This window comes from Chondrus crispus, genomic scaffold (assembly GCF_000350225.1).
Source record: "Chondrus crispus Stackhouse genomic scaffold, scaffold_29, whole genome shotgun sequence".
In the NCBI taxonomy this organism is placed as follows: domain Eukaryota; phylum Rhodophyta; class Florideophyceae; order Gigartinales; family Gigartinaceae; genus Chondrus; species Chondrus crispus.
The window spans coordinates 108781-122262 of record NW_005179194.1 but is presented as its reverse complement, the minus strand read 5'-3'; the positions used below and the strand labels follow the sequence as shown (position 1 = coordinate 122262).

Sequence of the window (13482 nt, the reverse complement as noted above, 5' to 3'; positions counted from 1 at the left end):
AGGTCGAATTCGACCTGCGAGACCCCACGTCCCTAGACTTAAGTCTAGGTACGCGACCGTTTTTGCGTTCGCAGTTGTGGCTGCGATGGGCTGCTTCAAATGGCGGGGGATAGGTGCGCAAGAGGGGTACGAGATTGTGAATGCGTTTTTCTGCAACGGGTCCCTCGAAGGCGCCCCGCAGGCTGTAGTAAAGCTCATAAGGGTTGCTAGCCAGGAGGAGGGGCTTGACGCAGGGGCGCTGAGGGAAGACCTACACGCATCACTGAGTTCAATTCTTCTAGATCCCGCCACCAAGCCGGCTTCGATGCTAACAAGAGCTCAGTTTGAGTTTATGTGCCTTTATGTTGTTGCCAAGTCGAACTGCTTATCCATTATTGCGGTCAAGTCCGCCACTCGATTTTGCAGCATTCTGCGCCTCGTTGCCGTGCCGGGCTCCAGCGGCTTTTCGGGCTCGGTTGTTGTTGGTAGAGAAGTTAGGCGGCCGAAGAGACCCTGACAAGGCGCATACACAGGCAAAGACCTCACTCACAAAAAAACGGAAGCGACATCGCTAGAATCGCTCTCAACTCTGTCGTAGCTCAAACATCCACTGAGCGTCCACGGATACTGCCGTTGCTCCACTACCAGGTGCCGCCGCGCGGAGCAAGTCATGCAAAGCCCCCCGCGCTCCTCTCCTCTCTCCTGCACTTTACAGCGGCTGCATTTCTCGGAGTTGCAGTACACATGTCGCCTCTGTGCGGGGTAAGACTACTTTTGCGTACTGTCTGGTGAGAGCGTTGTCTTTCGGGAGTGCACGCACTTTTGCAGCATAGGCTCCGTACGGGATCAGCTGGGTTGCAAACGCCATGTTTTACGGCTTCATTCTTTCCACACGCTCGTCGGAGTGCTTCTGACGGGCCTCAAGCTCATCGCACGCCATCTTCATCTGTGTCTTTCTGTCGGTCTCCACCTGCTTGTCGATCCGCGCCAGGTATGACTTGTCGGCTTCAGACAGCACCTGTGGGCTGCCGAGGACCATGTCCAGAAGGACTTCTGCCGTCCAGAGCACGCCCCTGTTCCACACAAGCACCTCTATGCTCCTTCGAAGAGTTGCGTTTATCCCGTCGTTGCCGCTCTTTCCGTTGGAGGATCCGTGGATGACCATCGAATGATGGCACGACTCTTTGATGGAAGTGTTTGCGTCAACCAGCACCTGTTGATACTCCTCTCGTCGCAATGCGGCCCGGACGCGCTGCTTCAGGAGCGCCGCGCTGTTCTCGCTCAAAGAAGCCAGGGACCGATTTGCGGGCACCTGATACGACGAGCCCAGGCCACTTTTGACACAGACGGAGGATGGTGGACATTGACTGTGGTCGCCCCTCCAGTGGTCCACACAGCCAACAACTGCGTCATCGAATTTCGAGGCCGACAATTTGTTTTGCTTTCCAATGTAGTAGCACCAGAGCAGGTGCTTTTGTACATTATCTATCAGCGCGATGTGCTCCTCGCTCGCCGTCTTCCGATTCTCGCCATATGCCTTGAGTAAACGTTTTTGACAGTTGACGAGAAATGACGCAGGTCCAGTCCTATATCGCGAACATAGTCTAGCTGGCGAGCCTTTGCTCCCAATCTCAAATCACCGTCACAGACGAGCGTAACCTGCTTCCTAACACTCACCAGCCTGTTATTCACGTCTGGCATGATAGCCTCGAAGCACGAGTCCTCCATAGTCTGCGACGCGCCTGCCACTCCATGCTCTCCTTCAAATGACATGTAGACTACATCTGCCGCGCTCGACTCTTCCTCAGCATCCTCGCTGCCAGCGACTGCCACTGGCCGGAGGCCTGTATGCCTGCTTTTTTGCACAACGTGAAACCCGACGACTGGGAAGCGGGTCACGTAGCCGTCGGGCTTCTCTGTGAGGTGCGCAAGCAAGTCCCCATACCCAACCGACGCGTTCCGCCCGCGACTCCAGGCGCCGTCGAAAGAGAGGTCAGGCGCATCTCCGGATCGCTCATTCTCAGACTCAAGCGAAACGTCGAGGGCATGCATGCATTCCGCTTTGGCAGCGCATACAATCTTGTCCCGAAGCGCAGCATCCTCAAGGTACCGGTACGAAACTGTGTCGTCGATGCCCGGCCCCATTCCCGTCAGCGCTGCGAAAGTGTTTATCTTTTGTAGAGAGCCTCCACGCACTACAATCGCGATTGAAGCCAACACGTTCAACAAAGCGGGCGAGCGAGCAGAGTGCGCATCAAGGCGGTCTTTAGAGCCTCGGTTCAAGCGGAACTCCTCCAGACACGCGCTGCACTTCACTGACACGACAATGGCCCGCCCCTCAACAATCGTCCCTCGCGGTATAATGGGCAGAGCGTCAACAGCAGCGCAGCCAGGGGCGAAGCATCGGCCCCGACACGCCAGACTGAGCACTATTCTGTCCGCAATGTCATAAAAGACGACAAGTCGCACTCATTCATTATCTCCAAAGGCTCCTGGGCACGGCCTATCTTCTCTTTGCTTGGATTTGTTACTTGGTACAGACCTGGAGCAACGGTCGTGCCTCGTGTGCAGCGATGCCTGCCAACGGGGTCAACCAGATCGTCGTCACTCTCCATGCTAGCCGCAGGCATGCGCAGCCCAGCCGCGTTGACCGTCGGGGCATTCGGAAAGCAAAACCTACGCCGCTTCGAGCGCACGACAACCACAGCTCGGTCACTGTCCAGCCCTAGCGACCGCCCACGATCTTTCCGCTTCCCAGGGGCGCTCTTGGAACCTAGAATAGCTTTGTTGAGAGTGTGCCTAACGGTACCAGGAATGACCTCCCTAACCACCAATCTAGCTGCCCTGCGTCGGTCTCTCAGGGATATGACGCCGTCTGCGCGTCCATGCTGCGCGCTCACATGTCGCATGACTCCGTAGACAGAACCAGGAAACGCGCTCTGTATAGGAACGTTAGATATCTAAGGCGTAGAAGGAGCAAAAGTGCTGCAAACACGACAAAAAGAGTTAGCAATTGATCGAGCCGGATGCGTGAGCTAAAAGTAGTGTGGTATCTTCAAATCCCATTTGTCAAAAACGTTCTCCCGTCCACATGTGAGGCGCAGTCTTGGCAATCGTTTGCCGAAGTTTAAAAGATTTTCATCGCTTCGTTTTCCGTACAGACCTTCAAGTAGGCGTCGCCCTCGAGGACTGCAACCATTCTGCTCTCTCGCGTGCACTGCCAGCATATTCTGTCGGATTCTTCCAAATGTGGCACCCCTCTGGAGAGGAGCACCTTGCGCAGCGATGCATAAACTGTGTGCGTCGCCTTGCGGTTCGTAGAGATGCACAGAGCACATTTCATGTTGGTCGTAGGTGCCCGTCGCGACCAAAAAGGGCTACAAAGGTCGCAACATCGTCGTCAACTCTACCCGCCTTTTTTCCCTGCAGTTTGAAGGAAAAAATGAGGGTAGAGTAGCAGTTCAAACGTCGTGGCCGGCTAAAAACAACCTACAAATAGCCCTTATGATATACCTGCGTTTTTGACCCATTCTAGAAAATATCGTCGGGCACATCCTTAAAACAAGTTGATCTACCAAAGAAAAATAGAAAACGTGTCCATTTGAGTTGAAAATAAATACATTTCGCAAATTAGTGACTATACGCCTGCAGAAATGAGAAATGATTTCAGCACTTGTGAGCAAAAGACATTACACTGAAAATTCTTTTGCAGAATTCTGCAATGGATGTCAACTCAACATTCCCTATATCCCACTAGTTAGTGCAGAGCCGTGAGAAAGTATTTGAGGACAGATGTCTTGCAAAATCGCGGGAACTTGACATTTTTGACCATTGCGATCTCACACGCAAGCAATCTGCCTCCGCCCACTTCAAAAAACCAACGCACACGCGCAATGGCGACTGTAGAGGAAGAGACGGGTTTGCCTGCGTCAAGCAGTGGCGAAGGCGATGAGCGTAAGGGAAGAAGTGGTATACACTCGCGGTTTTCCGTTCAAGAAGACCATATTACTACAGGAGCGATGGGAACGATAGCGCCAGCGACTTCGATGGTACTCCACGGATGCGTACGAAGCGCAAGAAGATGATGGCTTCAGGTTTTCCAGGAGAGTTAGCGGCGTTTGGGGAACAACTGAAAGAGGGCGACTTGGCAAGATTTGAATTGGAACGCGAGCAGTTAGCCTTGCAGCGCGAACGCTTCGCTGCTGATCGCATTGAAAGGGAGAGAGATAGAGACGAGCGTGCAGGAGAACGTGAGGCCTTGCACAACCTCGCGCTAGAGAAGCTTAAAGTCATGATGGAAGCTTTTACCAGTAAGCGCGAATAAATATTTCTGAGCGAAGCAAAACCTAGGCCACGGTCATCAGACTATCGCGAAATGCTGACGTGCGCGCCTGCAGGTGTCTTCCATCTCGATTGCGCTTCCTCCCGAGAAAAATGGGTTATGCGGGCTGGGCCGGCGTGCGGCAGGGCCGCCGGTGAGAGGAGTCGGCAGAGAGAGAGGGGTGCGCAACGCGGGTGGTTAAATTGCAACTGGAGGCGCTAGAAGGATGTTTCAGCAAGGGCTGCAGCGATAAGTCCGAAGGACTTGGGGGGGACGGCTTGAAACAGGCGGTCGAAGTTGTTGTTGAGCTTTGCGCGGCAGCGGCGTGTGTGGGGGATGTTTGCGGCCGGGGCGGGTCGGAAGGCGCGTGCGTCGGCGGCGGGGGCGGGGAGTCGGGCATGTGGGCGCGGCAGGGTAGAGATGTTGTCGAAGGATTGTAGGGAGGGACGAACGCAGAGGGAGGTGGGATGGGGCGGATATAGGGGGAACAGTGCGAGGGGAAGAGGACTTGGCGAGGGAGTCGTGCTCCTGGACGGGTGGCATGGAGAGAGGGAGGAGGAGTCTGGGGAGAGGCCGGTGGTGGTGGTGTCGAGGATGAAGACCTATGGGTTGGGGAGCAGGGGTGTAGGTGCGGAACATGTGGAACGGGGGGTTGCAGGTAGGTAGGGGGAGTTGGAGGGGATCTAAGGGATCAGTTGGGATTGATAAGGAGATGAAGAGGCTGATTGCATTCGATGCGAGGCTGCCGTCGGCAGTGCCGCATGTGGCCATGAGGAAGAGGACGACGAAGCGGGTCGGGTGCAGGGGGCGCATGGTGGAACGCAACGGGAGAGAGGGACACCGCGAGCGCTCAGGAGTATCTCCGGCCGACGAGCGCAGCGGCGTCGAGGCAGGCGGCGACGTAGCCGCGGAGCGTATCTGACGGCGGGTGCAGGGCTTCTCGCGGGCGGTGGGCGCGCAACGCGACCAGCACAACGAGGGCCTGGCATCGACTCGTGCGGGCGATCAAGTGTTGAGGCCTGCAGTGTATTACTCCTGTAATACTCCTGAGGCTGGCGTGCGTATACGAGGAAAGTTTTCGTGAGTTTATCAATTTCCGTCTAACTCTTCAGCAACCAATTGCTGAAGAGTTGCTCATATTTATTTCTCACAAGCGCAAACGTATAGTCTCTATTTTCATGTTTTGATAACGCCCGGTCGGATAGACACTCGGGATGAACCTATTTGAGTATCCCTAGCGGTGAGTTTAAAGGGCTCATTCGTTAACCCTGTGCTCCTTTTTTGTGACGGCTATTTTTTTGGCCCAGTCGGGTTATTTTCCTCCTGCTTCGGTCTTGTTGAGCGCTACGTCCCGAGAGTAGGTTTGTTGAACGCAGAATTCTATTGTCGTTAAGAAGATATACGTTTTGTCTCCAGGAGACCCGTACTTCTCGAGCAGTGTCCTCCTGAAAAGTGTGGGGTGGTCCTATTTTGTGATCGGGGCATAAACTTCACAAAATGCACACAAACGTCTCAAAGTTCTCACAAGTTTTGTGAATCTCGCTTCGTTTTTGTGAATCTCACTTTATTTTTGTGACGTCAACATCTTGAAGTGCTCTTTTGTTGACTGTTTTGTGATTCACACACAAATTGTTTTGTGACTTTCACACCATTGTCTCACAATCATCTCCAACATCAACAAACCATCACAAACCCATCTAAAAAGAATAGCTGATAGCCTTGTTCTACAGACATTTTACGACCTTCACTCTCGGGCTTGTGAAGCCTGCCTTATTCGTCGAGGAGTGCGTCGCTCAGAGTCAAACTTTCTCTCATGGACAGGAGAGGGCCCATGTCGCTTCAGTGTAGGGTGAGAATGCCAGACCGTCCGGCAGCTGCAGCAGATAGCTTGCCTACATGTAGAACACTACTGAACCTGGCGCGAGCCCTTTCTAAGTGTCTTGGGTCGCCCGTCTTTTGTCCATGTTTTGACCCAACTACATAGTACGCAGTAGGTTTGGGTCCCACTGACCTTCTCGTGCAGTAATTCCGGTTCAACCTACGCAGTTGCGAACACGAAGGGAAGGAGAAGTGTCTCTGGGAACTAGCCGTAGAGGGCTGGAAAGAGAGATCTTTTTTGTGTGACGTTGTTCAGTTTGTTTGCCTTTTGAGATGAAGAGCCTTTTATATATGATCTTTGTGATGCCATCACAAAACTCACACAAAGCCATCACAAAATGCACACTGCCATCACAAAATGCACACTGCCATCACAAAATGCACACTGTCAGTGTGAGAGTTTTGATTTCAAGGTTGACGTTTGAGGGTTTTGAGATGCGTCGCACAAAACCATCACAAAAGATTCACGAAAATGTGTGATGTTTGAGACGGTTTTTGTGATGATCACAAAACGTTCTCAAAAAGTGCTACAATTCAACAAATATTCACAAACCATGTGTGACGAATGAGAAGATGGAGTGAGACGAATGAGATGACAGCGGCGAAAAGAGCAAAACTCTCACAAATCGTCACACAAATCGTCTCACTTTTTGTGACGCCCTAAATCGTCACAAACTGGAGCACAGGGTTAAGGAACTTGGGGAGCTTTGATTGGCCCTTCGATATTTTACACCTTTCCATTTTTACGATTTTGCGTAGAACTGCATTGACGTGCAGGTCAACCGCACCGGCAAAAACCTCCTCCCTCGTACTGGTCAACCAGTGCATGCTCCTACTCACTGAAGTACGATGCAAAGGCCTTCACAAGTTCAGGACACTTTTCACCAACTTTGACTTCGCGGGAAAATGTAATTTGAACCAATCGGCGTTCGCTATCCCAAATGCATAGTTCTATATTTTGGTGCTATATTCTCCATTCATAAGGGTGACCCCACCGCGCCTTGCCCAAAGTTGCAAAATGGAGACATTTGTAGTCACGTTATTGGATCTACTATATTTTAGTGAAGCTACGCTTTGGACGAGGTCGTGATTCAGCAGTGAACCCCACCGCACGTGTAGTATCTGTGGCACACACGGGTTGGAAGAGGTTAGTTTGGTACCCGTGCCTCAGCAGCGCGGTGGCGGAGGGAGCCGAGCGAGGCGGTCGAGAGGGGCAATGGGTACTTGCGTGAGGGAACGAGAAGCGGGCAGCCGGCGAAGTGTTCGGGTACTCAAGTTGTTACCCCCGGGAATCCCTTCTTCCTCGCGCGAGTCCCCCGGTTTTTATTCCCTCGGCCACCGGTCGGTAATCTCCCGGCGACCGTCGGCAGCAACCCTAAAATTACAGTTTGGTTGGATTAAAATACGTGTGAATTTATGCGCATCCAACACACACCCCGTTGCGTGGCGACCAAAGACAGTGGTCCAGAGTTCAATCTCGATTCGAACCATGACCCGCCAGTGTCGGCGTTGTCTGCGACGATCACGCAACCATTTCCCCTTCGGCTCGTTTGCGCATTTAAACTCCGCATCGCAGATCGTTGAGTTACTGCGCTTTGCCGCGCCTTGTCCATTTGCAGTGTACGCTCACACTCTCCAGCGTCTATCTTCGTCCATCGTCAAAACCACCACGCATCTGCCTCCTCACCTGCACATTTCACCTTGCACACACGACCCCGCTTTCAGCCGCCGAGTCCTGCTGCGCCGCAACTACTCAGAGCGCTCACGGATTCCCACAACCGACCTCGAGCCCCGCCGACATCATTTGTGAGCTCCTTGAGCCGTGGTACGAACAGGCCGGGGTGGCATGAAGCAGTTTCTCTTTAAGCGAGCGGGGCGCCTGTGCGTAGTATCGCGTGTGTCGTCCGTTAGAGGTAGAAATGCCAGAGTCGAGATGGACCACGACGTCGACATTATGGAATGGTCAAGTTTTGGAGCGGGGATCGCTGCGCCGGGCGGGGACAGGCTGTCCGAGGTCCAGCGAGGGTGGTGCAATCGGGACAGGAAGATGTCGTGGACAGCTGAGACGGTTTCGCGTTGCGGTTTTCTTCACGTGGATTGGTCCGTAGAGGATAGAGAAGAGGAGAGACCTTACGAAATTAAACGCATCAGCCTTGCGTCCGGGAAGCGCCACGGGTGGAAAGCTGTCCAATACTACGCCTCCAATCTGTCATCTGGAGGCGCTAGTAGCTTTTGGAAGGTCGACTTCTGTACCTTGGAAGCTGAGTGCGGTGGGATAATGGACGCACCTGGGAGTCCTCTATGCTCTGACGTGGAGCTACGAGAGGGATCAACGGAGAAGGAGCCAATGATGATTTTGCGATGTGGACCGGAGCAGCAGCTGGAAGCTATATATGGACAAATGGTGCCGCAAAAGCATGGACAGGTACGAGAGGCTTGCTTGTCCTGGGCTGAGACCGAGCTCCACGCGCGCTTCTTCCTTTTCCATACCCTCCGTCAACGTGGCTTGCTATTCTTGCACGGGTAACTGCTTGCGAGCGGGAATTGGTAATTCTTTGTCTGCCCTAGACGGGCCTCTCGCAGGCAAGGAGGTCTTGTCCAAGGGTCCTGTGCCCTGTGACAGCCTTGCGATGGCGGGTACTTGGGTAGAGAGGGTGATGGGGCGGTATGCACTTCACAATACTAAAAGTGCCGTTGGACATGTTCCAGATGCCGCCTGGCTCTTTCGGCAGAAGAGTGGGGTGTTCTTAGCGAGCATCAAAGGGGTAGATGAATATGGGGAGATGGTCAACCATGTTGTGGTTGTCGATGTGGAGAGAAAGGTAGTATTGGACTGCGTAGAGAGGAAGGGATTGATGATGCGAGATGGGGTCTTCAGTATTTGCGTTGGAGATGGAGTTACATTCGCAGGATTTGCAGAATTGAAACGTGTGTGGCGCCAGAAGGTAGGAAAAGAGAAGAGGCCATCGAGGAAGATGTCCAAAGAGAAACAGAAGCTGGTGAGGGAAAAGAAGCGTGCTGAGAAACATGAGGAGGTTGCTCGCCAGCGCAGGAAGACGAGGAAAGTTGTCATAGACGAAGAGGAGGAGTAAAAGGGGGCTTTAGTGATCAAAACGAACTCGTCTCCGTTCGTCTCCATGCCTCGTCCGTTGGGCCCCTTGCACGATGGAAGCACTAAGGATTCCTGACACCAGTACGTCATTTAGTGTCTTCTACATGACAATGTTTCTCTTCATAAGGGCGTCTGCGAGGTTTTGCTTGTCAGGGATCCATTTCATTACTGAGATTTCTCCAGTTTCATAGGAGTCCCTCATTCTTCACACGGTTGGACGGAGGCGATAATCTTGTCCTTCATGCAACGTCGTTACTGTTGAGTACAAGCTGTGGTATAACGGCAAACTACATTTAGATCTAGATTGGATCCCGCACTGTAGGGCCGGAGCTCTACAGTACGGAGCCACACGTGTGCGCGACACGCACGTGTACTGTCAGCCCGATGCCTGACAGCGCTACAGTGCAGGCTGACCCGCACTACAGTAGCCCCCTACAGTACATCGGTACTGTAGTGTTATGATAGAATACTTTGTACGTTAAATACGCGAGCGACCGACGACGGAGGAAAAGGACAAGCACGAGCTTGTCCACGACTCTCCGTCTAGGTGAGCTCTGCCGCTTACTCTACTAGAACGACCGGCCTACTCTAGTCCGTTCTAGGCAAGGGACCGCGCGGGCAAGGACGCGCCAGCACTCGAGCGAGCCCGGATCCGCCTCCGCCCGTCGGTACTGGATCGTCTACCAGTACCGCACCGGGGCGTCGAGGCGTAGATCCGCTCGCGCGTGCGCGCGTCCGACCCGACCGCGCTCTACCACACTGCTACCAGGGCCCGCGCCCGGTCCCGTGTGGGCGTGGTGCTTCATCCCGTTCTCTGCGATCCGAGGTCTACAGGACTGGACGCATACACCCCTCTCCGCGGGGGTGTTTATGCTCAACAAGCCATGAGAATGTACAGTAAGTACATGGGGAAAGCATGTATCTGACTGATGTAGAACTTGAAGCTGCTCTGCCATGAGCGATCTGTGATCTGATGAAGTGGCACCTGCAAGAATTTCTGCACCGATGGATGAGAATGAGACTCGATTCTGCTTACAGCTAAGCCAGTCAAGAACGTGGTAAATATCAGCACCCCCGCAGGCAGGAAAACTCCAGAAAGGTAGCATGTCTGCCCGTACGCTGTCTTTCCTTGAGTGGCGTCGGAAAACCCCAGATAAGATGGATTTTCCAGTTTGTCGGAGGAGCAGTACTAGAGCCGGGGAGTAGGGTTCTTAATTTCACTGAGGGCCTTTTTAGCAGTAGCTCAGTCAGCAACAGTGAGGCGTTCGACCATCTGTTGGAGGTGACTTGCGGCAAATGCAGCTTGAGGCAAGATTCCATGCCCAAGGTAGTTCAACGAACCGGTAAGGCCGAAGAACGAAGTAACCTCAGCCTTGGTGCATGGCTGCTCGGGCTGCTTGCGGCGGTGACGAGAGAATTCGAGAGGGATAATGCCACTCATGTACTCTTGCATGTCAACGTGAACAGTGAAGTCGGGGTCCTGGTGGATGCGTAAACGGTTGAAAATCAAGTCGCGGTTTCTGATGAAGCGCCCGACTTCAAATCGGTTAGAGATGTCTCTGTGGAACGTTTCGATTGCAGAGCACGTCCCTGCGATCAAGAAGTCATCCACGACTTTTTCAATTGCCAAGAGCAGGTGTCCTTGTGGATCTCGCAGCACGAAGAGCTGTTGGAGACCGTACACTTCTACGATGCCCTGCTGCGTCATCCATTCCTCAACGACTAGCTGCCAGAGACGCCCCGATTGAACCAGACCGTAGGCCAGCTTCAACAGTTTCCAGACCATGCGGGAATGCGAAGCCCAGCCCTTAGGTGGACGCATGTAGATGTCCCGCGGAAGCTCACTACCTTGCAGGTGGGCGCCTTTGATGTAGATAGATTCCAGAACAAGACCAAGGCTGGCGGCTACAGACAGGATGATACGGATGATTGGGAATTGTGCGGTAGCCGAATCGGATCGGATCGAGTCCTTCTCTTTATCCCGATTGCCGTGTGGAACAAGGCGACACTTCAGCTTGAACTTGTCCTCTTCACCATCGTGCTTGACCTGGAAGAAGAGATAGGACGACATGACGTTGGATGAAGGTGGAAGCGATCGAATGTCAATTTCCTTCACGCTTTTCTTATATACGGCTCTTTCTTTGTCCATAGACTTCTCTAAGACCCACTTTGGAACAAACTGGAGAGAAGACTCGGAAGCGGTTTTGTCTCCTATAACCCCATTCATTTCTTTCAGAATCATCTGCTCTGATGACTCCAACGCATGCGGAAGATTAGGATGGGCTACGACAGGAACAGAACCAATGTCCTTGTCTGGGCGAGGGTCGCGACGACTTGCGTTGAGGTCATTTGTTGCTCTGGAACTGGAGTCGGAGAGAAGCGACATCAGCTTACTGCCGATACCTACGTGTGGCCGATCCGCTCGCTTTTGTCTCTCGCCGGAGAGCAGAGCAGATGTGGATAGATGTTGCGCCCAAAGGGAAGGCTCTCGATCAAAGATGGCCGCGACATCTCCTGTCGATGCCAAAGGATCACTGAGAAGGTTCTCATGTGAACTGGAATCCTCATTGTCACCTACCAGTGGGGGACTAGCGTCTGGGATCTTTGTAGCGGCGGTCATGTCCGAGGAAGGGCGCCTCTTGAACATGCTGACTCGGAAAGAAGTCGACAGTGTCGAGTTCTGGGAATATTGACGGCAGGCGTTCACCGAGGATCCGGTCATCTTCCAAATCATCTCCATCCAGAATAGAATACGACCTTGGGAATACGAAGTTGATCTCATCTATTTATCGGAGTAGGGAAGAATCTGGAGCGAGACGCATATCTTCGAGGGCAGCCCTAATTGGCTTACCTTGATGCTTTTCAGATGAGGAGATAACGATGATGTGATCCTCAACGCCGCGTACGTGTCCGAGCTCCCAAGTCCGGAACTTGGGTCCACGTCTGAAGTAATACAAACGGTCTCCTCTTGAAAGTTTCCGCGGTCTGACCGTGATTGGCCTTCTGCCTTTGTCAAGAGACATGACTGCACGTCTTGCTTGCTGTTCTTGATGAGCAGTCGTGATAAGGTGGGATAAAGGAGTTTGTGGGAGTCCAGAGATGGAAGGGGTATATTCCCTCGCCATCTCGAAGCTGCTCATCTTTTTGGAATCGTACAGTATATTACCCATATACGTGGCCCGGGATACAATTTCAGCTTCCTCAAAGGTGGAATTTCGCTGCCTTTCAAAGTGTTGCGCGTCCTTGGGAATTCTTTTGGGCAAGGAGGCGGACAACAGCGTTTTTGCGTTCACCACCACACCGAGCTTATTATGCCGACGAGCAGGTCGCGCTTCAAACTTTATGGCGAAATAGCTCAAGGCTTCGGCGAAGTTACGATTGAAGAACTCCATGTCTCCAGAGACTGTTCCGAGTGCTCCGTGTATGTTGATCCAATTCAACTGCAACGCCTTTGAAGAGATACCCATCTCTCGGGATGGAACTATCACTGCTACTGAGAAGGCGGTATGAGTGTCAACTATATGAATGATAGGATGTGCTGTAAACTCCAAAATGAAGAAGAAGTCGACTTGGACATGCCTATTGAACGTGGAGAGGACTTTGTTCATAGAGATCTTTTTCGATTGCAAAGGTCTTCCAGTCGACTTGCATGATGTACACTTATGGAAGGTGGAGGGGAGGGGTTGACGCAATACTTCAGTGAGGACACCCCCACGTCGACACAGCGTGATCATATCGTCAACATGGAGATGGGTGTACGAGTGAAGCTTGTTTGCGAATCTGCGAGCAATCTTTCCGTTGTTGAACTTGCGGCTGTAGGCACCCTCGCGCATTTGGAAGGCTACCAATGCTTTCTGGCTGGAGAAGAATGTCTTAAAAGCACAGAGCTTGGACGGCACAACCATCAGGTATGTACAGACAGCACCAGAATCATGCCTTGACGTGCGGTCGGAGTACGTCTCAAAACTAAGTTGATGTTGAGAAATACCTCTTGTGCCCTTCGGAACCACAAGAAGATTTTCCGGGCCCCAGAGGTACGATTGATGGCATATTTCATTGTCAAGGAGCAAGAAGCCATCTCCTTTGGTCATATAGAAAGGAATTTGGACCTGAAGGCCCGTCATATCGGCAATAGGTAGATCCCAAATTCCCACGACAGGTTGTGCTTCATGCATTCCTTTCCGTATCTATG

At 52.6% G+C, this 13482-nt stretch overlaps 1 protein-coding gene across 1 annotated transcript in view; it reads left to right on the top strand.

Annotated features, from left to right (window-relative positions):
• The window catches only part of CHC_T00008412001 (ATP-dependent DNA helicase RecQ, MusN), a 2080-nt gene extending 1584 nt beyond the window's left edge, over positions 1-496 (top strand). Inside the window, exon 3 of the mRNA XM_005717255.1 lies at positions 75-496. Within this exon, the coding sequence (XP_005717312.1) occupies positions 75-496 (422 nt within the window). The remainder of the gene's footprint in view (positions 1-74) is intronic.
• Positions 497-13482: the final 12986 nt, after the last annotated feature.